This window comes from Alosa pseudoharengus, unplaced genomic scaffold (genome assembly GCF_046254945.1).
Source record: "Alosa pseudoharengus isolate Yale_2024_CS ecotype anadromous, Long Island Sound unplaced genomic scaffold, YU_APseudo_1.1 YU_APseudo_1.1_scf_4, whole genome shotgun sequence".
Classification (NCBI taxonomy): domain Eukaryota; kingdom Metazoa; phylum Chordata; class Actinopteri; order Clupeiformes; family Clupeidae; genus Alosa; species Alosa pseudoharengus.
Window position 1 is genome coordinate 12,761,046 of NW_027468774.1, and position 15,236 is coordinate 12,776,281.

The following is a 15,236-nucleotide window of genomic DNA, read 5'->3' on the forward strand; positions in this document are numbered from 1 at the left end:
CCTCACATGTCATCATATTTCTCCATACTGGGAGATGGTCTCGCATGTTCTACAGACCAGAGCTATGTTTTAGAGCCACACTGGGTCGAACATTGCAGACTTGCTACAAGACGTGGTGGATGAATGGGGGTTGCTTGACAAGGATCCTGTGTTGGTGACAGATAATGCCTCCAATATGGCAATCGCGGCCCAGTTGGCAAAGTTAGTGGTTTTGAAATGCTTTGCTCACTGTTTGAATTTGGCCGCTTAACGTGCACTCAAGTTGCCCACTGTTTCTCGTCTACTGGGAAGAATTCGCAGCACTGTGGCATTTTTCAGGAAAAGCACAGTTGCAAGCCATGCTTTGAATGAAAAGCAAAAGCTACTTAACGTCCCTGAACACAAGCATGTGACAGATGTAACTACGAGATGGAACAGTGCTTGTGATATGTTAGAAACGCTGTCTGGGGATCTTAGGAAGCGATACATGAGCGACAGATCCTTTCTGTGCATGGCCTCTGCACTAGATCCATGCTTTAAAGCATTACCCTTCTTGGGTTATTACCCATTCTCAGGTAAGAATCTTTTAATTTATGCAAATCTGTTTTCCTGTGTGATACAAAAGTACTTCTACTACAGTTTACAGCTGTGACTAACCTTGTGTATTAATGTCATGTGGGCTTGTTTATAATGTCATTTTATATTTTGTTTACAGAAGACCCAGAACGATGTACCAGAACAAGAAAAGGAAAAAACTGCTTCTTCTTCTTCAACACCATGCAAGAGAAGAAAAGATTCTACCTGTGCTCTAGCAGATTTATTTGGAGAGACATTTTCTGTTCCCAAAAGACTGGACTCACCTATGTCACTACATAAGCAGGCACTAGATGAAATCAAGAAATACAAAGCCATTAGCTCTTAATGAGGATCCACTCAGTTGGTGGAGGAAGCACCAGGCTGCTTTCCCCTTCCTGGCTAACTTAGCTAGAAATACCCTCTGCATTGCAGGTACAAGTGTAGCCACAGAAAGGGTATTCTCTACTGCTAGATATCATTACAGCTCAAAGAAGGGCTTTGAAATCTGAACATGTGGACATGTGAATTGTTGTTTCTGCACAAAAATCTAAAAATGTGTTAAATCTTTGCTGTCATTGGCCACTTTTAAGTTTGTTAAAACTGTTTTATTTACTATTTTTTTACTTAACTGTCAGCACAAAGCCACTTTGAAGTTTGATAGTTTTGATTGACTAGTTCGGCATGTCAGAATAATTCTTGCACCAAATAGAAATGTGCATACAATTAAGCAACCCAATACAATCAAGCAACACTGAACATATGAATCAACTGTTGTTTCTACACAAAAATCCAGGGCTCTACTGTACAGTGTGCCCATTTCAGAATCACTCTTGCACTAAATACAATGCATATACTATCCAGTGCTACCTATTCCTTTTAGGAAGGCCCTTAGTAGGCCCCAAACATACATCACATTCAGCCAGATCTGCACAATGCTGGAAAAAGTTGAACACACCCACTGATTTACGGAGCTACCGGAACAGAAGTAAGGCAATGTGTTGCCTTTCGAAACCCTCCTTGTAAAGCCTCTCTGTACATTTTGCAAAGTTTGCAATACTTCAGATTATCAGTAAGAACCCTATGGACACTACCACCCAAGTGTAAGGCTATTTTAAAATGTATCACTGGTTTGAAAATAGCGATTTATTTTGACATGCCATGTTTATGTTTATGCCATGTAAAAACCATTTTGTTGCTAAAGCAAACAGCGGTCTAGCTCAAAACATAATTTTGAACCCATTATCAACCGCAAATAGACCCCAGGTTGTTTTGACTCTGGAATTTCCCTTTAAGGAGCAGAAAAAAAGTCCATAATCAAGGAAACCACTTTGCAAGCAAATCAGTTTACTACACTGTATTTTGCTTCCAGTTAAAAATAATATACTTTCCTCATATGAATTACTCTGCAAGTAAATATGACAGTACACACCTTCTCTCCATTGCCCCCCATTGGACCAATACCTCCTTGGGATCCAGGTGCACCCTGTGAAGGTGCATTGCTTAATAACGTGCAACCAATGTAAGGCCAAAAAAAAACAAAAACAAAAAAACAATGGTATGACATGTGAGACAAACAGCAACACATACATCAGCTCCGCTGGGACCCTGGGGACCTCTTGGACCAGGTGGACCTGGTGGACCCTAGTAAAAATCACAATACAGAAGAACAGATGAAGGAACACTAACAATGTATAAGAGTATCTTACTGAACATAAAATTGTTAAATTACAATTGTTAAATTACTGACACCACAATCTTACCATTGGACCAACGTCCCCATTCTCGCCCTTTTCTCCTGGTGGCCCAGGTAGACCCTATAATGATTACAGTGACCATGCATATATCAAATATGGTTAATACAATATTTAACATAACAGATCGAGAAAACATGGTAGTATTTCACGGGATGTTTTTTTTTTTTTTTTTCAAATTATTGAATACCTGCTTCAAAAAGCAGTGAGACATTAACTATTGAATTGTATTGAGACATGTGGATGGTTTAAGGTGCATAACAGTTTCTTCTCTTTTGGTCAATTATAACAAATGTTACAGTTTAGTAAAACTGTGTCTACGTCAGGGGTCTCCAACACGGTGCCCGCGAGACGCCTATGAGACGCCTGCAGCGCACCTTCTAACAATAGGCAACAAGTCGCCTGTAGATCACGTTCTAAAAACATCCTCCATTGTGAAGTTTTTAATAGATATTTCATTGTAGACCAGAACCATTTTAAGAATGGATGTAGCCATTTATCTCTAACATTAACTTGATATTGGTGATACCTTACAAATTGTAGCTGGGTTAAATTTTAGCCTTTGGCTCCGGATCCCTTTCCCATTCATTCTTTAAACAAGAACGGAAGTGGAGCGCATACACGCTGCTTGCACGCATAGACAGTAAATGTTGGCAGTGTTATATCGATATTGAAGTATCAGATGACAATACAGTTGTTCAATATATAAAGGCTGAGGGTCTGTTTGTTTGAAATCAGTAGCTCTCTATATCATTTGAGGTACAGTAGCCCTCATTCCCTAAAAGGTTGGAGACCCCTGGTCTAGGTGGTAGTAGTGATGACATTGTTTTACTGTCTGACTGTGGAACAGGTGGCCTGTCTGATCGTTTTGTCTTTTTTTTCAGTAAGACAGCAAGCACATTCATTACTTTTTCTATGGAAAGTAGTCCTGGGGCTCACTCTTTTGAAGTGAGTGTAAGCTTGTCAACCATGACAAAACCATGACAGCTTGCATAACCCAGTTAGAGGAGTCACGCCACAGGAAACCATATTTTCTTGTTGGTTTTCAAAATAATTTATTTCATTGTGACTAGGGAATGTACAAGGTTTTTCTAAGTGGTCTGTTCCCTTCCCTGACTGTAATGGCCATACAGTAGAAAGGAAATGGTCATAGAACATGGGCCAATTAGAAAAGTGCATGGTTTCCACACAACTGCTCTAATTTGTTATGCCCCCACCATGTGAGCGCCCATATCAATCTAAATCAATAAGATGGAGCCATAGCAATCAGCAATCTTGCTATACACCAGAAAGATGCCTAAAGATGGAGGCCAATTACAGCGAAGTCATGTATATATGTACATTTTTAATGGAAACACTTGTGGGTATACAAATGCATATGTATATGAGGATGTGTGTACAGCAGGTGTGTGTAATATATGTCTGTTTATTAAACGGCTCTTCACAATGCTAGTAGAACGCTCCATTGACTTGAATTGGATTTCTCAACGTTCTACGGTAAATTATTTTCATGTAATTACCGCTGCAAACATATAATTACAGCTGTCAATGGCAATGGGTTTTGTGCTTCTGATTTAAGTCTTTCATATCACTTTGTAAGTAGTCCGGTCACTTCGTGCAATGGAACTTTTTAAATTTAAAAATTTAAAAGTGAAAGCATATGGTTGGTCAGCTGTGTTCTAAAGAATGTTTCATTCAAGTTCAGCGTGTGTTGCTAACTATTTGCTTCTCAGCAAAAGCCACGACGAAACAGTAGCAAATAAATGTAAAGAGACATATTGTGTTTAATTTTTCGTTTTGGCAAGTAGCCGTATAATAAGCCGGATAATGTAGGCTATAGAACGCCGGTCATTATTGGAAAATAAGTCCCTTCAGGACGAAACAAGAACTGAAGAAACAAGTCCTGTTCGCCCTGTCGGGACTTATTTTCCGATAATGACCGGCGTTCTATACATTATTCCTTACATAATTCAGTACAGAATAAACATGTAAATAAGGACTGTTACCTGTAATCCGACAGGACCTGGAAGGCCCGGAAATCCTCGTGATCCTTCATCTCCTTTCTGGCCAAACATGCCCTGCTGACCCCTTGGTCCGGGTTCACCATCACTACCCTGGAATACATATGATCAATGATAAATATCATGGGTATCTACTATTTGCTAGCATACCACCAATATGTCCATAGTCCTTCATTTTATCACATTCTCGAGTCATGAGTCCTCCATAATGTTCCCCACATTAAAAATGACTGCCATTTACAGCAACTCATCTAAGTAAATAACAAAAGAAAAATGAGCTGCACCATTTTTTTTATTATTATTTGTCATTCACCAAAATACTGTAACAAGTAAAACTGTAGCTTTCATACTGCATACTCACAGCTGGACCCGGTGCTCCAACTACACCAAGGAGACCTGCTGAGCCAGGAGGACCCTAAAAAAACAAGTAGGCCTAGTAAGTAAGTAAAGAGCACAAATGCAACTGAAAGTGCTTTACAGACCATTTCAGGGCTTAAAGCAAAGAAAATGTCTGTGGCCGAAGTGATCATACATTTTTGTTGAATGTTCACGGGCAATGATGGTGACTCTCTAGTCTAGTGTACTGTATATAGTGCACAGCATGGAGTCCTTGAACGGACCAACCAGGTAGCTATTCTGGCCGTCTGGAGAGCTTTGAAAGCACAGGTCAGTCTGAAATCCTGAGCAATCTTTGACATCAGATACTGGAAAGTCAACTTGCTTGATGGACTTCTGATAGTGACAGATCTCTCATGCTCTGCAGACAGACCATTCTATTTTCTGTAGTACCCCAGTACCGATGACATTTAGGCTAATAACTCCGCCATGCCCCAACCGACCTCATAAATGTGACATGATAGGCTTTCTGGCGATATGATTGGTTGGTTGTGGCACAAATTTATTTTACTAAGTGAAAGAAAAATCAAGAGTTATCTTCTTCAGCTGGAGGAGAAACAGGGGGAAGCACATCTTCACGTCACCCGAAAGAGAAACTGCTGGATCAACTAAGGTAAAAACAAGTACCGGTATTTTTATGTTATTATTACTTGTTACCCATGTTATTACTTCTACTTTTAAGTTATTTTTTGCAGGTAATTACACTGTGTGTGTATGGCCGTAACAAAATGTGTGTGTCTAAATAGGTAAAACAATTAACAGTTGTTTGTAGCCAAGTTGCTTAGCATGTTTGGCTATTTGCCAAACATCTGACATGAATGACGTGAGGACAGTGTTGATCACCGAAGGTATAACGTAAGGATTTTATTAGTGGGCTTACAAAACCACTATTATTCTTCTTAAGTTCCTTCTTAAGTTCTGTTCCCTGTTACATTTTAATATTATGTTGTTTTTGTATTTGTGGGTCGCTTTTGACAAAGGTGTCTGCAAAATCCCATAACCATCCCATAACCAAAAGTTTACTTTATTAGTGGACTTGATCATGCCCATGCCTTCCACTTCCATGACTACCATGCAGCGACCTGTGTGCACTGTGTGCTTACTGGCGGAGTGCGTTCATTTTAACAAAATAGTGTCGTCTCATATTGAACACCAACACTTAACGGAAATGACGATTGCAACATTTAAATATAAATTGATTGGTGGCCTTTATTCAACAGTGACATGGTCTTACTGTATTAAAACATGAACAGTATATGTTATAACTTGCTTATACCTCTGAAAAGTGTGTTCTCCACTGCTGCTGTGTCAGCTTTCTCAACAGCGATTTCCACAAGTTTGAAAATGCTCTCTCCCCTTCCGCTATGTAGCCAAGATGCCGTCCGTTAAGTATTCCACACTCAGATTTTTAGCCGTTATGAGTGCACCATCAGGGGACTAGCAGTACACTAGCAGTTGTTGTAATTTTCAGTGTGAACGCCCTCACACACTCAAATTAGGTATTGTAAGTGCAGGAGTACGCCATTTGAGACAGAGTGACTGACTGGAAAGGCAGCTAGCAAGAGAGCTCAGCAGCAGCTTACTGGACTTCTGGCAGTGGCAGATCCCTCACAGAGTTTCGAGACCAGTCTCAAGTCCTGAGCGATCTCTCTGCCAGAGGGCATCTTGCTTACCCTTCTCTCACTCGACTGCCAACCACTGGCAGGCACAACGTGATAAAACATCCCAATGCTTGTTAGTGTTTTTTGCCCTTCCAGATGATTTGTACAAATTTCGCCCCTCCAGATTCAATGCACCGCTATAGACGTTATCTTAAAAATCTTTAACATTAACAACTTCTTCCATGTAATAATATATTCAGTATTTATTCTTACTTTCACTCCTTTCTAGTAAAACTTGTCTGTATCTATTATGAACCCCTAATGGAATGGATTGTGTTGCTGCTACCATTCATTGACTTGCTGTACTTTTAATATGGTGATCATAGTTGTGTAGAGGCACCTCCTAACCATCCTCATGATGTTCCCTGTTCTACAGCTAGCTACAGGACTAGCCTCCCAAAAACTCAACATATTGTCTTGAGTAATTTCTCTGTCTAAACGTTTCTATAATGAGGGAAAAATGCCCTATTCCAATATCAAGTGCCTTAATGTTACAGAAACCTGAAGATCTAGTGCAGTGTGCAGCTGTGCAGTGATTAAACACCACTCATGATCTGTCAAGTGGTGAGCTAGCAACAGGTGCTAGTACCAATTGAATAAGTCCATTACTGTAAGAGCTGATCTATTTCATCTGGGAATGTTAAAGTGATTCCTTGATTAATGAAATTAACATGGCATGCACCCAGCACAGGCAATGTTCCCCCTGTTCCCTCTTCCCATACTAGTCTCCCGGTTTGAAAAGGTAGAATAATTAACAAAAATAAACACTCACATGCTCTCCCTTTTCTCCCTTGCCTCCCTTTTGACCTGGTCCACCAACCTCTCCCTGGCACAGGACAAAAAAAGTATGCACGATTAATGACCTTTTTTCTCACAATGGAATACAATTATTTAGTTACATTGTAGGTCTTTCCATATTTATTTCATAATACTAAATAAGAAACATCACCCTGTCTCCATCTTCTCCAGGTGGTCCTTGAGGGCCAGCAGGTCCTGGCAGACCAACTGGACCCTGTATTCCATCGCGTCCTGCAGGGCCAATAGGACCTTTCTCACCCTTATCAAAGTAAAACATACCATGTTTAAATTTCTGACATTGGAAGAACTGTTAGTAGTACAGTAAGTAGTTCACCAACGGATGAGTTGCTAATGGTTACCATGGTTACCATTCACAGGCAATACATTAATTATGCAGTCATCAGAGCAGGTGTTACTTACTGGCCCACCCTTTTCTCCAGCTGGACCTGGAGGTCCTTGAGGGCCTGTACGCCCTGTGAGGCCAATGGGCCCTCCTGGACCAGCTGCCCCTCGTTCGCCCAGTAATCCCTGTTTTTGAAAAAAATTCAAATAAAAAATTGTATGTGAACTATAAGCCCATCTGAAAGTTGCATATATTTAATATTTCATATTTAAAGGAACCATATGTAAGAAATGTATTTCAATTAGTCATAAAATGGCCCTGATATGACACTAGACATTAAGAAATCATGTTAATTTCAAATACTTATAATCACTGACAACAGTAGTCCGGCCAGGATATTGCCATTTAAAAAGTGAGGTTGCAGCCCTCAACTGATGTTGTGTTTTGTCATGTCATGTTGTGTTTTGGCCTGATGCGCCACCCTCCACCTATCTACTAATCACAAAGTCAGTAGTGTTTCAGCATCCGGATTGGCAACCTCGAGTCAGGGGGGAGGGGGAGGAGATACACCACTCTACAGTAATTTGAAAGTGATTGCAGTACCAGTTTTGGCCACAATCTTACATATGGTTCCTTTAAGTAGAGACAGTGGAAATTCACAAAAAAGAGCTTTTTTTATATGTTTTTTTCTAGCCACATGGTGTATATCCCAATTAATTTATTTAACAGACACTGATTGGCTTAGAACAGTTTGTATGCGAGAGGTAGCGGGATCGATGCCCACATTATCCAGAGCAGTGCAAGGCCTCCCTTTTAGGTTTGTGGTAGCGTACAGGGACATTGACCCTTGTAATATAATTGACATAGTCTATGTAAGTGTTACTTTTTTAGGCTATATTTTCGGTAAGCCCTTGTGAAAATAAATAACTGGGTAGAACTGTTTTGTCGTTGACTATGAAACCATGGTGAAGTTAGTTTCACTTTGTCTATGAGTTCAATATAATAGGCGAGTGCAGATGCATGTAGGCTATACTCTGCTAGACACAAACAAGTTTTAGTAAAGCAAGGTTTAGTGGAATCTCTGTGTTCCATACAAGGTCTGGCGTGCAAGCAGATTCCTTCAAATGCGCCAAATGTGGACTGGACACGCCCTTAATGTCTTTAAGCTTTGCATGATACATGATGTTTCATGTACCATGATGTTTCATCCAATAATGTTTATCTACAATTCTCTCTATGAACCAGATTGGGTTCTATTAGGATAACTGTACTTCAATGCAAGAGACTTTTGAATGGGAACTTGCCGGAAACTGTTCTGAAAAACAAGCTGATGAAGTCTTGCTATAAAATGAACAAATAATTTAGGTTTTTGAAATGAAGGCTGAACTCTTCTTATTCATCAAAGTCAAATAAAAACAGTTTTCCATTCTATGTCATCTTGAGATAGCAAAAGTAAAACTGTGATATTGATTAATAGAGAAGAAAAAAATCACACGGCACTTGCCAAGAAGATGGCCATGAGTATTGTTTGCATACTCTAAAGTTCACTGGCATGCAGTGCATCCAGCAATTACTACTTCACTGTGAGGCCATCAACCACTACAATTGTGTAGACTCCTGAATGAACAAACTTTCTAGCCATAATTATCATTCACATTCTCTGCTGTTCCTCACCAAATTATTTATTTGACATCGCGCTTTGCGCCGTTAAAGGGAATTACAGATGTCATTCTCATTGGTTTAAATGATGTTACGCCCCAAACACACTCATATGATTGATTAAAAAACCTAGGAACACCTTGTTGCGCCATGCGCTCGACGTTTGATAAAGAAACCCCTCCCAATTTCGTTGGGATTAGGACTGGACATCCTACTAAATTTGAATAAGCTTTTGACGAGTGAAGATGCGCTTTTGACATTCATGATAGGGCCCATTAGCACACTCTTGAAACCCCTGGTGGACAATTGATGTACTGCAGGTTTTTGAACTTCCGTGCTGGCTTCATTGTTTAGAATAGAATGTTGCTGCTTGATCATGCAATTTGATGTACCTTCTCTTCAACAGTGTATTTTAAAATCATGAATCTCAACACCTGTTATGTCTTTATAAATAGACCTAGCACATGTTTTGTTTGAGTAATGCACTTGATTTACAGGTTAATTTGATGCGTAGAAACCAATGATCTCTTTTGTAGCTATCTGTAATACAACCCTTTATTCTCAAAATCAAAGTCTGATACATGTTTTCCAAAATCTAATTCATGGTTAAGGTGGAGGATCATGTTCTGCATTTTCCTGATAGCCAAAATATTAAATCCATCCTCATTCTGAGTTACTATGAATGATTCACAGAATATGTGTAACAACTCTTTTTGTGTTGTGAAATTATGTCAAACCTTAATTGTTGAACATTTAGAAATCATTGCTCATTTAGAAATCATGAATGCTTACAACAACGCCAGATGGACCTTGTGGACCTTCGCCTCCCTTCAAACCAGCTATTCCCTACGGAAAATTAAGGAACGAAACACAGAATACAGTGGCACATTACTTCGCCTGAATGGCATTCACTTAAAGCTTTCATTGCTGTTAATCACAATTTTAATATGATTGTAAAAAGGTGTTAGTTTAAGTAGATCTTACTCCTGCACCAGAAAGGCCCCTCTGCCCAGAGAATCCTTTCAGTCCAGAAGGTCCAACCTTCCCACTTCCTCCGTGAGGACCTGGATCTCCCTGAGGTAAAAAAAATAAAACAATTAATAGATTTTTAATAGATAAATACATTTAATAGATAAAACCTTGGACAGTGCCCATTTCGAAAACAGGAACATTTCCCACAAAAAGGGTAGAACCTGAAATGATATCTGCAGTTAGCGAAAAGCTATCCCTCCTCACCAGACAGAAAACCTATCAAAGAAATTGAGAGCAATTCCTTTTTCGTTTTTACAGAATTTGCCTAGGGGCATAGGCTTGAGCAAGATAAACAACTACTACAACAACATCCCTTCTTTTCATGCTCCTAAAGAAACATGATTGGTAGAAATTCTACAGTAAATAAAAAGTGAGTGGAATTTAGCAGATCATTTTATCCATGAGCTCATCCAGCTTTATTTCCCTAGTCTGGATCTGCCTGGCTGTATCTAAGTTAATTTTCCCACTGATTTATCAGTCTAGAAGTGCTTCTCGTATCAATGTTTCGCTAAAGTCCCTATAGGCAAGTCCCCCCCACTGGCGACCATCTTGGTAACGCACTTTGGGCAGTTATCGGCAGCTATTTTCCTATTCAAGTGAATAGACCTCGGAAGTTCGCCTACAAAAAGGAACCAAAGCTGACATCTTAATAATTCCGGTATTTAGCACTTTGAGTCCCTTTTCTGGTTTGTTTTGGATGAACTAGAGTGGTGGACACAGAAATGTTGACGATGGGTCCTGTCTCGACTTTTTGACTAGTTTAGAATCACCTTTGACTCCTTCAGAGTGGCTGGCTACAGGCATGCACAAACATGTCCTTAAAACAACCCTTAACATTCGTTTTTTAAAACTGTGCAACTCACCGAGTGGTTTGTGATGTGAACATTCTGATTTGTTTAGGCCTACTATGTTCCCGCTCTCAAGACATAAGTGTTATAGGCTACATCCCACATGTGCAGGGGTGTGTGATACAGGAATGCATTTTCACTCATAGTTGCAAAGCGGATTAGGCTAATATAACAAAACATGTTAAATTATTTCAATGGCATATAAGTGTTCATTATACTATTAAGTACTACTGTTTAATGCCTAATGACTTGCATCTGACTATATAAAACAATCAATCTATCTATTGCTCCAGGATTAAAGCTTGGTATTGGCATTTTATCAACTGTGTGTAATAACTGTTTTTAAGATATAGTGATGGATTGGTGTACAATTTAAGTTATATGTCGTACCTTTCCACCCTCTTTTCCAGCTGCCCCTGGTAGACCGTGTTCACCTGGAGGTCCAGGAGATCCAGGATGCCCCCTTTCACCAACAGGCCCTGTCTCTCCAGTGGAACCCTGAAAGCACAAGTTGGTTTATGGTTACATTGAAATCTGTTTCAACATATAAGGCCCTATTTTAACAATCTAAACACAAAGTCTGGAGTCATAAACGTTTAGGGCTGAATTCACTTTCGCTTTTTAACAGCCTTAAAAATCATCTCCTTGCCAGAGGCATAGTTCAAATGGGGTTGTTCTTGGGCCCTATCTCACACAGAGAGCGACACATGTCTGATTTCTATCTTACACCCAAGACAGTGATGGATCTTTTGTCATGCACTCCAGTTCAATTGAACATTGCCCCCCACGGGTGAGTCAATTAAAAATATAGGTGTGGTCAGGCGCATGAACCAAAAATCGCTATCTTACACCCACTAAAAATCATTACGCCACTGACCAAGAAAACCCTGATCTAAAGCAAAAAGCGCATAGAAGCACAGCTATTTTGAGGGCGCCCCGTCATGAAATGTAAACAGCCCTTAGTGATGAGTCCCAGGCAACGACTCGCCTGCATATTGGTATTCTGACACAAAGTCATAGGCAACAACAAAATTAAGTCTTACACTTAGTTATTTACTTTCACTGTTGACTGACAAGGGGTTACAATTGAAAAACATAGCCTGAAAAAACACTTACCCCAATAATATTTGAATAACTGAATAAAAATCCTAAGAACATTCTTCCAAGAACACCAGTCTGTTGCCTGGGACTCATTGCTAAGGTTTCGCCAATTGTTACATTTTGTGACAGCGTGCCTTCAAAATAACTGTGGATTACATGCGCCTTCCACTTTAGACAAAGTTTTTCTTGATCATTGGCTGTATCATTTTTAGTAGCCTTAAAAAGGCAATTTTTGATCATGTGCCAACTTCATTTGACAACTTGTGAACTCCTGCTCTTGGCAAAAAAAATATTACTGCGTTGGGTTTAAGACAGGAACAAGGCTTGCATTGCTCTTGGTGCCACGATGCGCCAGGTGTAAGAGGGTTTTTACAATGTAGTTACCTGGGGGCCGATGACACCACCGGGTCCAGGTGGTCCAGTTTTCCCTTGGAAGCCCTTGGGGAAAAATAAAATGATCTTAGTAACTCCTAGATTAAACATCGTATGGCATTTTTAAGATTATTTTAAGACTGTTTCACTGTGGAAAAGTCCAGCTTCAGAAAGTAAAGTCCAACCATGTATTGGTTTTACCTGTGTGCTCTTAACACAGGTGATCTCACCAATTTGCTGCTCTCCCTGGCTGAAGAGTTGTGATAATTAGAATCAGATGGTCTAAGTGAATGGTTGGCAGAGATATATGATAGGACTTTTACTTTCTGAAGCTGGACTTTTCCACCTTTGCTTTTACTTACCGTCTCTCCTCTCTGTCCAGGGTGACCAGGTAGTCCATCTTTACCAGGAGGTCCCTGTGGAAATATGAAAACAATGTTATGATGTAATGGTATTGATGAGAGAAATATTTTTTGGATGCGAACGCATATTTGTGTATCCTCAGTTTGAGATGTATACTTTCATTAAAGTTCCTTTGAGTAACCACTTTCGAGTCCAGAGTTCATTTGAGCCATAGTTCAGTGTACTTAGTAATTAGTGCTTAGTTTTCTAAACTCAGGTGCAGTACATAGTATTATGTTTGAGGGCATGCCTGTATAATCTTGCAGGCAAAGCTACAAATGTATCTTGTCTGTTATCAAAGCAGTTCTCATATTTGATGAAAATGACAAAATAAACAAAGAGGTTACATTTTTTCCCTTAATTTTCTTTGTTGTCATACAAAATATGACTGCCGCTCAGTCCTGCACATTCTCTCCACAAAAATAAATCATGCTTGTCAATTTGAACTTTTTATTTATTATTTTTGATTTCTCTTCCATCTACCCATGTCCTTGAATGCCTAGCCTTTCTGCCCCCACCCCACCCCACCCCCATCCCCAACACGCACACAAAAAACACACACACTTACATCATCACTGTCATCACCTCACATACATACAGCACACTGCTTGCTACAGTAAGCCTCCTCTACATACTTGCTGCACACTGCCCCCCCCCTCCCTACATACACAGCACATTGTCTTCAGGATCTTCTCCAACACACATCCTCTACATACTTACAGCACACTGCCCCCACCTACCCACACACACACTACACACACACACACACAGTCACTGCTCCACTCCCCTCCCGCCCACACACACATCTTCACTGTCATCACTCACATACATCATACATACATTACTCTGCTTGCAATAGTAAGTCCCTTCACCATACTTGCAGTACACTGCCCCCCCCCCCCCCCCCCCAATACACAGCACATTGTCTCATGAGGAAGCTTCGCCAACACACATATTGCACACTGCCCTCTCCCCACATACACAGCACACTATCCCATCTCCCCTGTCATCCCCCCAACACACACACCAAGACCCCTGGATCTGCCCAAGGTTTCTTCCTACTGCACTTTTTACCCCCCATAAATGCACAAATAGGCTGACACCAGACATAATTTCACTGCATTTCTTACTTCCAGTAACTATATGCATGTGACAATAAACTTCCTTGTACCTTGTCTCCATCTACTACTCCAGCCCCTACTCATGCAACCTTTGTGTATGTAAATGAGTGTGTGCATAGTGTATGTTTATTTCTGTGTATATGTGTGCTCAGTGTTTGGGGTAACAATGGAGTGTGTGTGTGTGTTTATCTGTGTGTGTGTGTTTGTGTGTGTGTGTGTGTTCGCTTGTGAGTGTGTATGTGGGGGCAATGGAGTGTGCGTGTGTGTGTTTATGTGTGTGTGTGCTTGTGTGTGTGTGTGTGCGTGCGTACGTGTGTGTGTGCCTGTGTGTGTGTGTGTGCATGTGCATGAATACTGTGTGTGTGTGGGTGTGTGTGTGTTCGCTTGTGAGTGTGTATGTGCATGAGTGCTGTGCATGTGTGTGTGTGTGTTTATGTGAGTCCGGCCATCTAAAGGCCGACTGGTGTACAGTCACTAAATGTACACATATACTAATTTATTGTATGGTCCCCATAAACGGAATTCCACGAAACTTGGAATGCATTCAGAGGGTGTTATAATGATCCTACACTCCAATTTTGTGTAGTTTTGAACATGTCAGACAGAGGTACCTGCAATTACAACGCCTTGTTTTTACTTTTTTATTTTTAATAAAATGTGTGTGTCACAGAGAGAGTTAGCCGCACTGCGTCATAATAACACACATATTAATCAATTTAAAGTGTTAATGGCAAATAAAAGCAGCACGTTCCTGATGACATGATCGATTAAATAATATAAACTGAACAGAAACCAGTGGGAGAAGAAGAAGTGTGAGTAATCACACAGTAAAATCAAATGCAAAAACAGCCTTACACTAGGGCCTTTAGGACCTGAGACTCCGACTGGTCCTTGAGGACCTTGTAGACCCTAAAAAGAAAGAAAAAATAATTAGAACAGCTATGCATATAACAAGATAGCTCACAGTGTAAATTAATTCAATGTTCTTGCAGATCTGATGTAGTTTTTTTGTGTGATTCATTCCACTCCAAAACACCATGGGCATGATTCTCCATATGCATAAGAAATATTTATGCATATTCTTCATTGACTGAAGTCTGTGGTGTCCATGTGTTGCAAAATCTGAGTTAGTTTTTTAACACCATTTACATGTGTTTGACTTACATGTGCACTCTT

At 40.1% G+C, this 15,236-nt stretch overlaps 1 protein-coding gene across 1 annotated transcript in view; it reads right to left on the minus strand.

The window, feature by feature from the left end:
* Positions 1–15,236, minus strand: part of LOC143102347 (collagen alpha-1(XI) chain-like) — a 126,698-nt gene that overhangs the window by 21,720 nt on the left and 89,742 nt on the right. The window contains exons 36-49 of the mRNA XM_076265877.1: positions 14,916–14,969; positions 12,900–12,953; positions 12,550–12,603; positions 11,455–11,562; positions 10,169–10,258; positions 9,977–10,030; positions 7,603–7,710; positions 7,334–7,441; positions 7,157–7,210; positions 4,689–4,742; positions 4,313–4,420; positions 2,316–2,369; positions 2,143–2,196; positions 1,985–2,038 (exon numbers count right to left, since the gene is read on the minus strand). Coding sequence (XP_076121992.1) covers positions 1,985–2,038; positions 2,143–2,196; positions 2,316–2,369; positions 4,313–4,420; positions 4,689–4,742; positions 7,157–7,210; positions 7,334–7,441; positions 7,603–7,710; positions 9,977–10,030; positions 10,169–10,258; positions 11,455–11,562; positions 12,550–12,603; positions 12,900–12,953; positions 14,916–14,969 — 1,008 coding nt within the window. The remainder of the gene's footprint in view (positions 1–1,984; positions 2,039–2,142; positions 2,197–2,315; positions 2,370–4,312; positions 4,421–4,688; positions 4,743–7,156; positions 7,211–7,333; positions 7,442–7,602; positions 7,711–9,976; positions 10,031–10,168; positions 10,259–11,454; positions 11,563–12,549; positions 12,604–12,899; positions 12,954–14,915; positions 14,970–15,236) is intronic.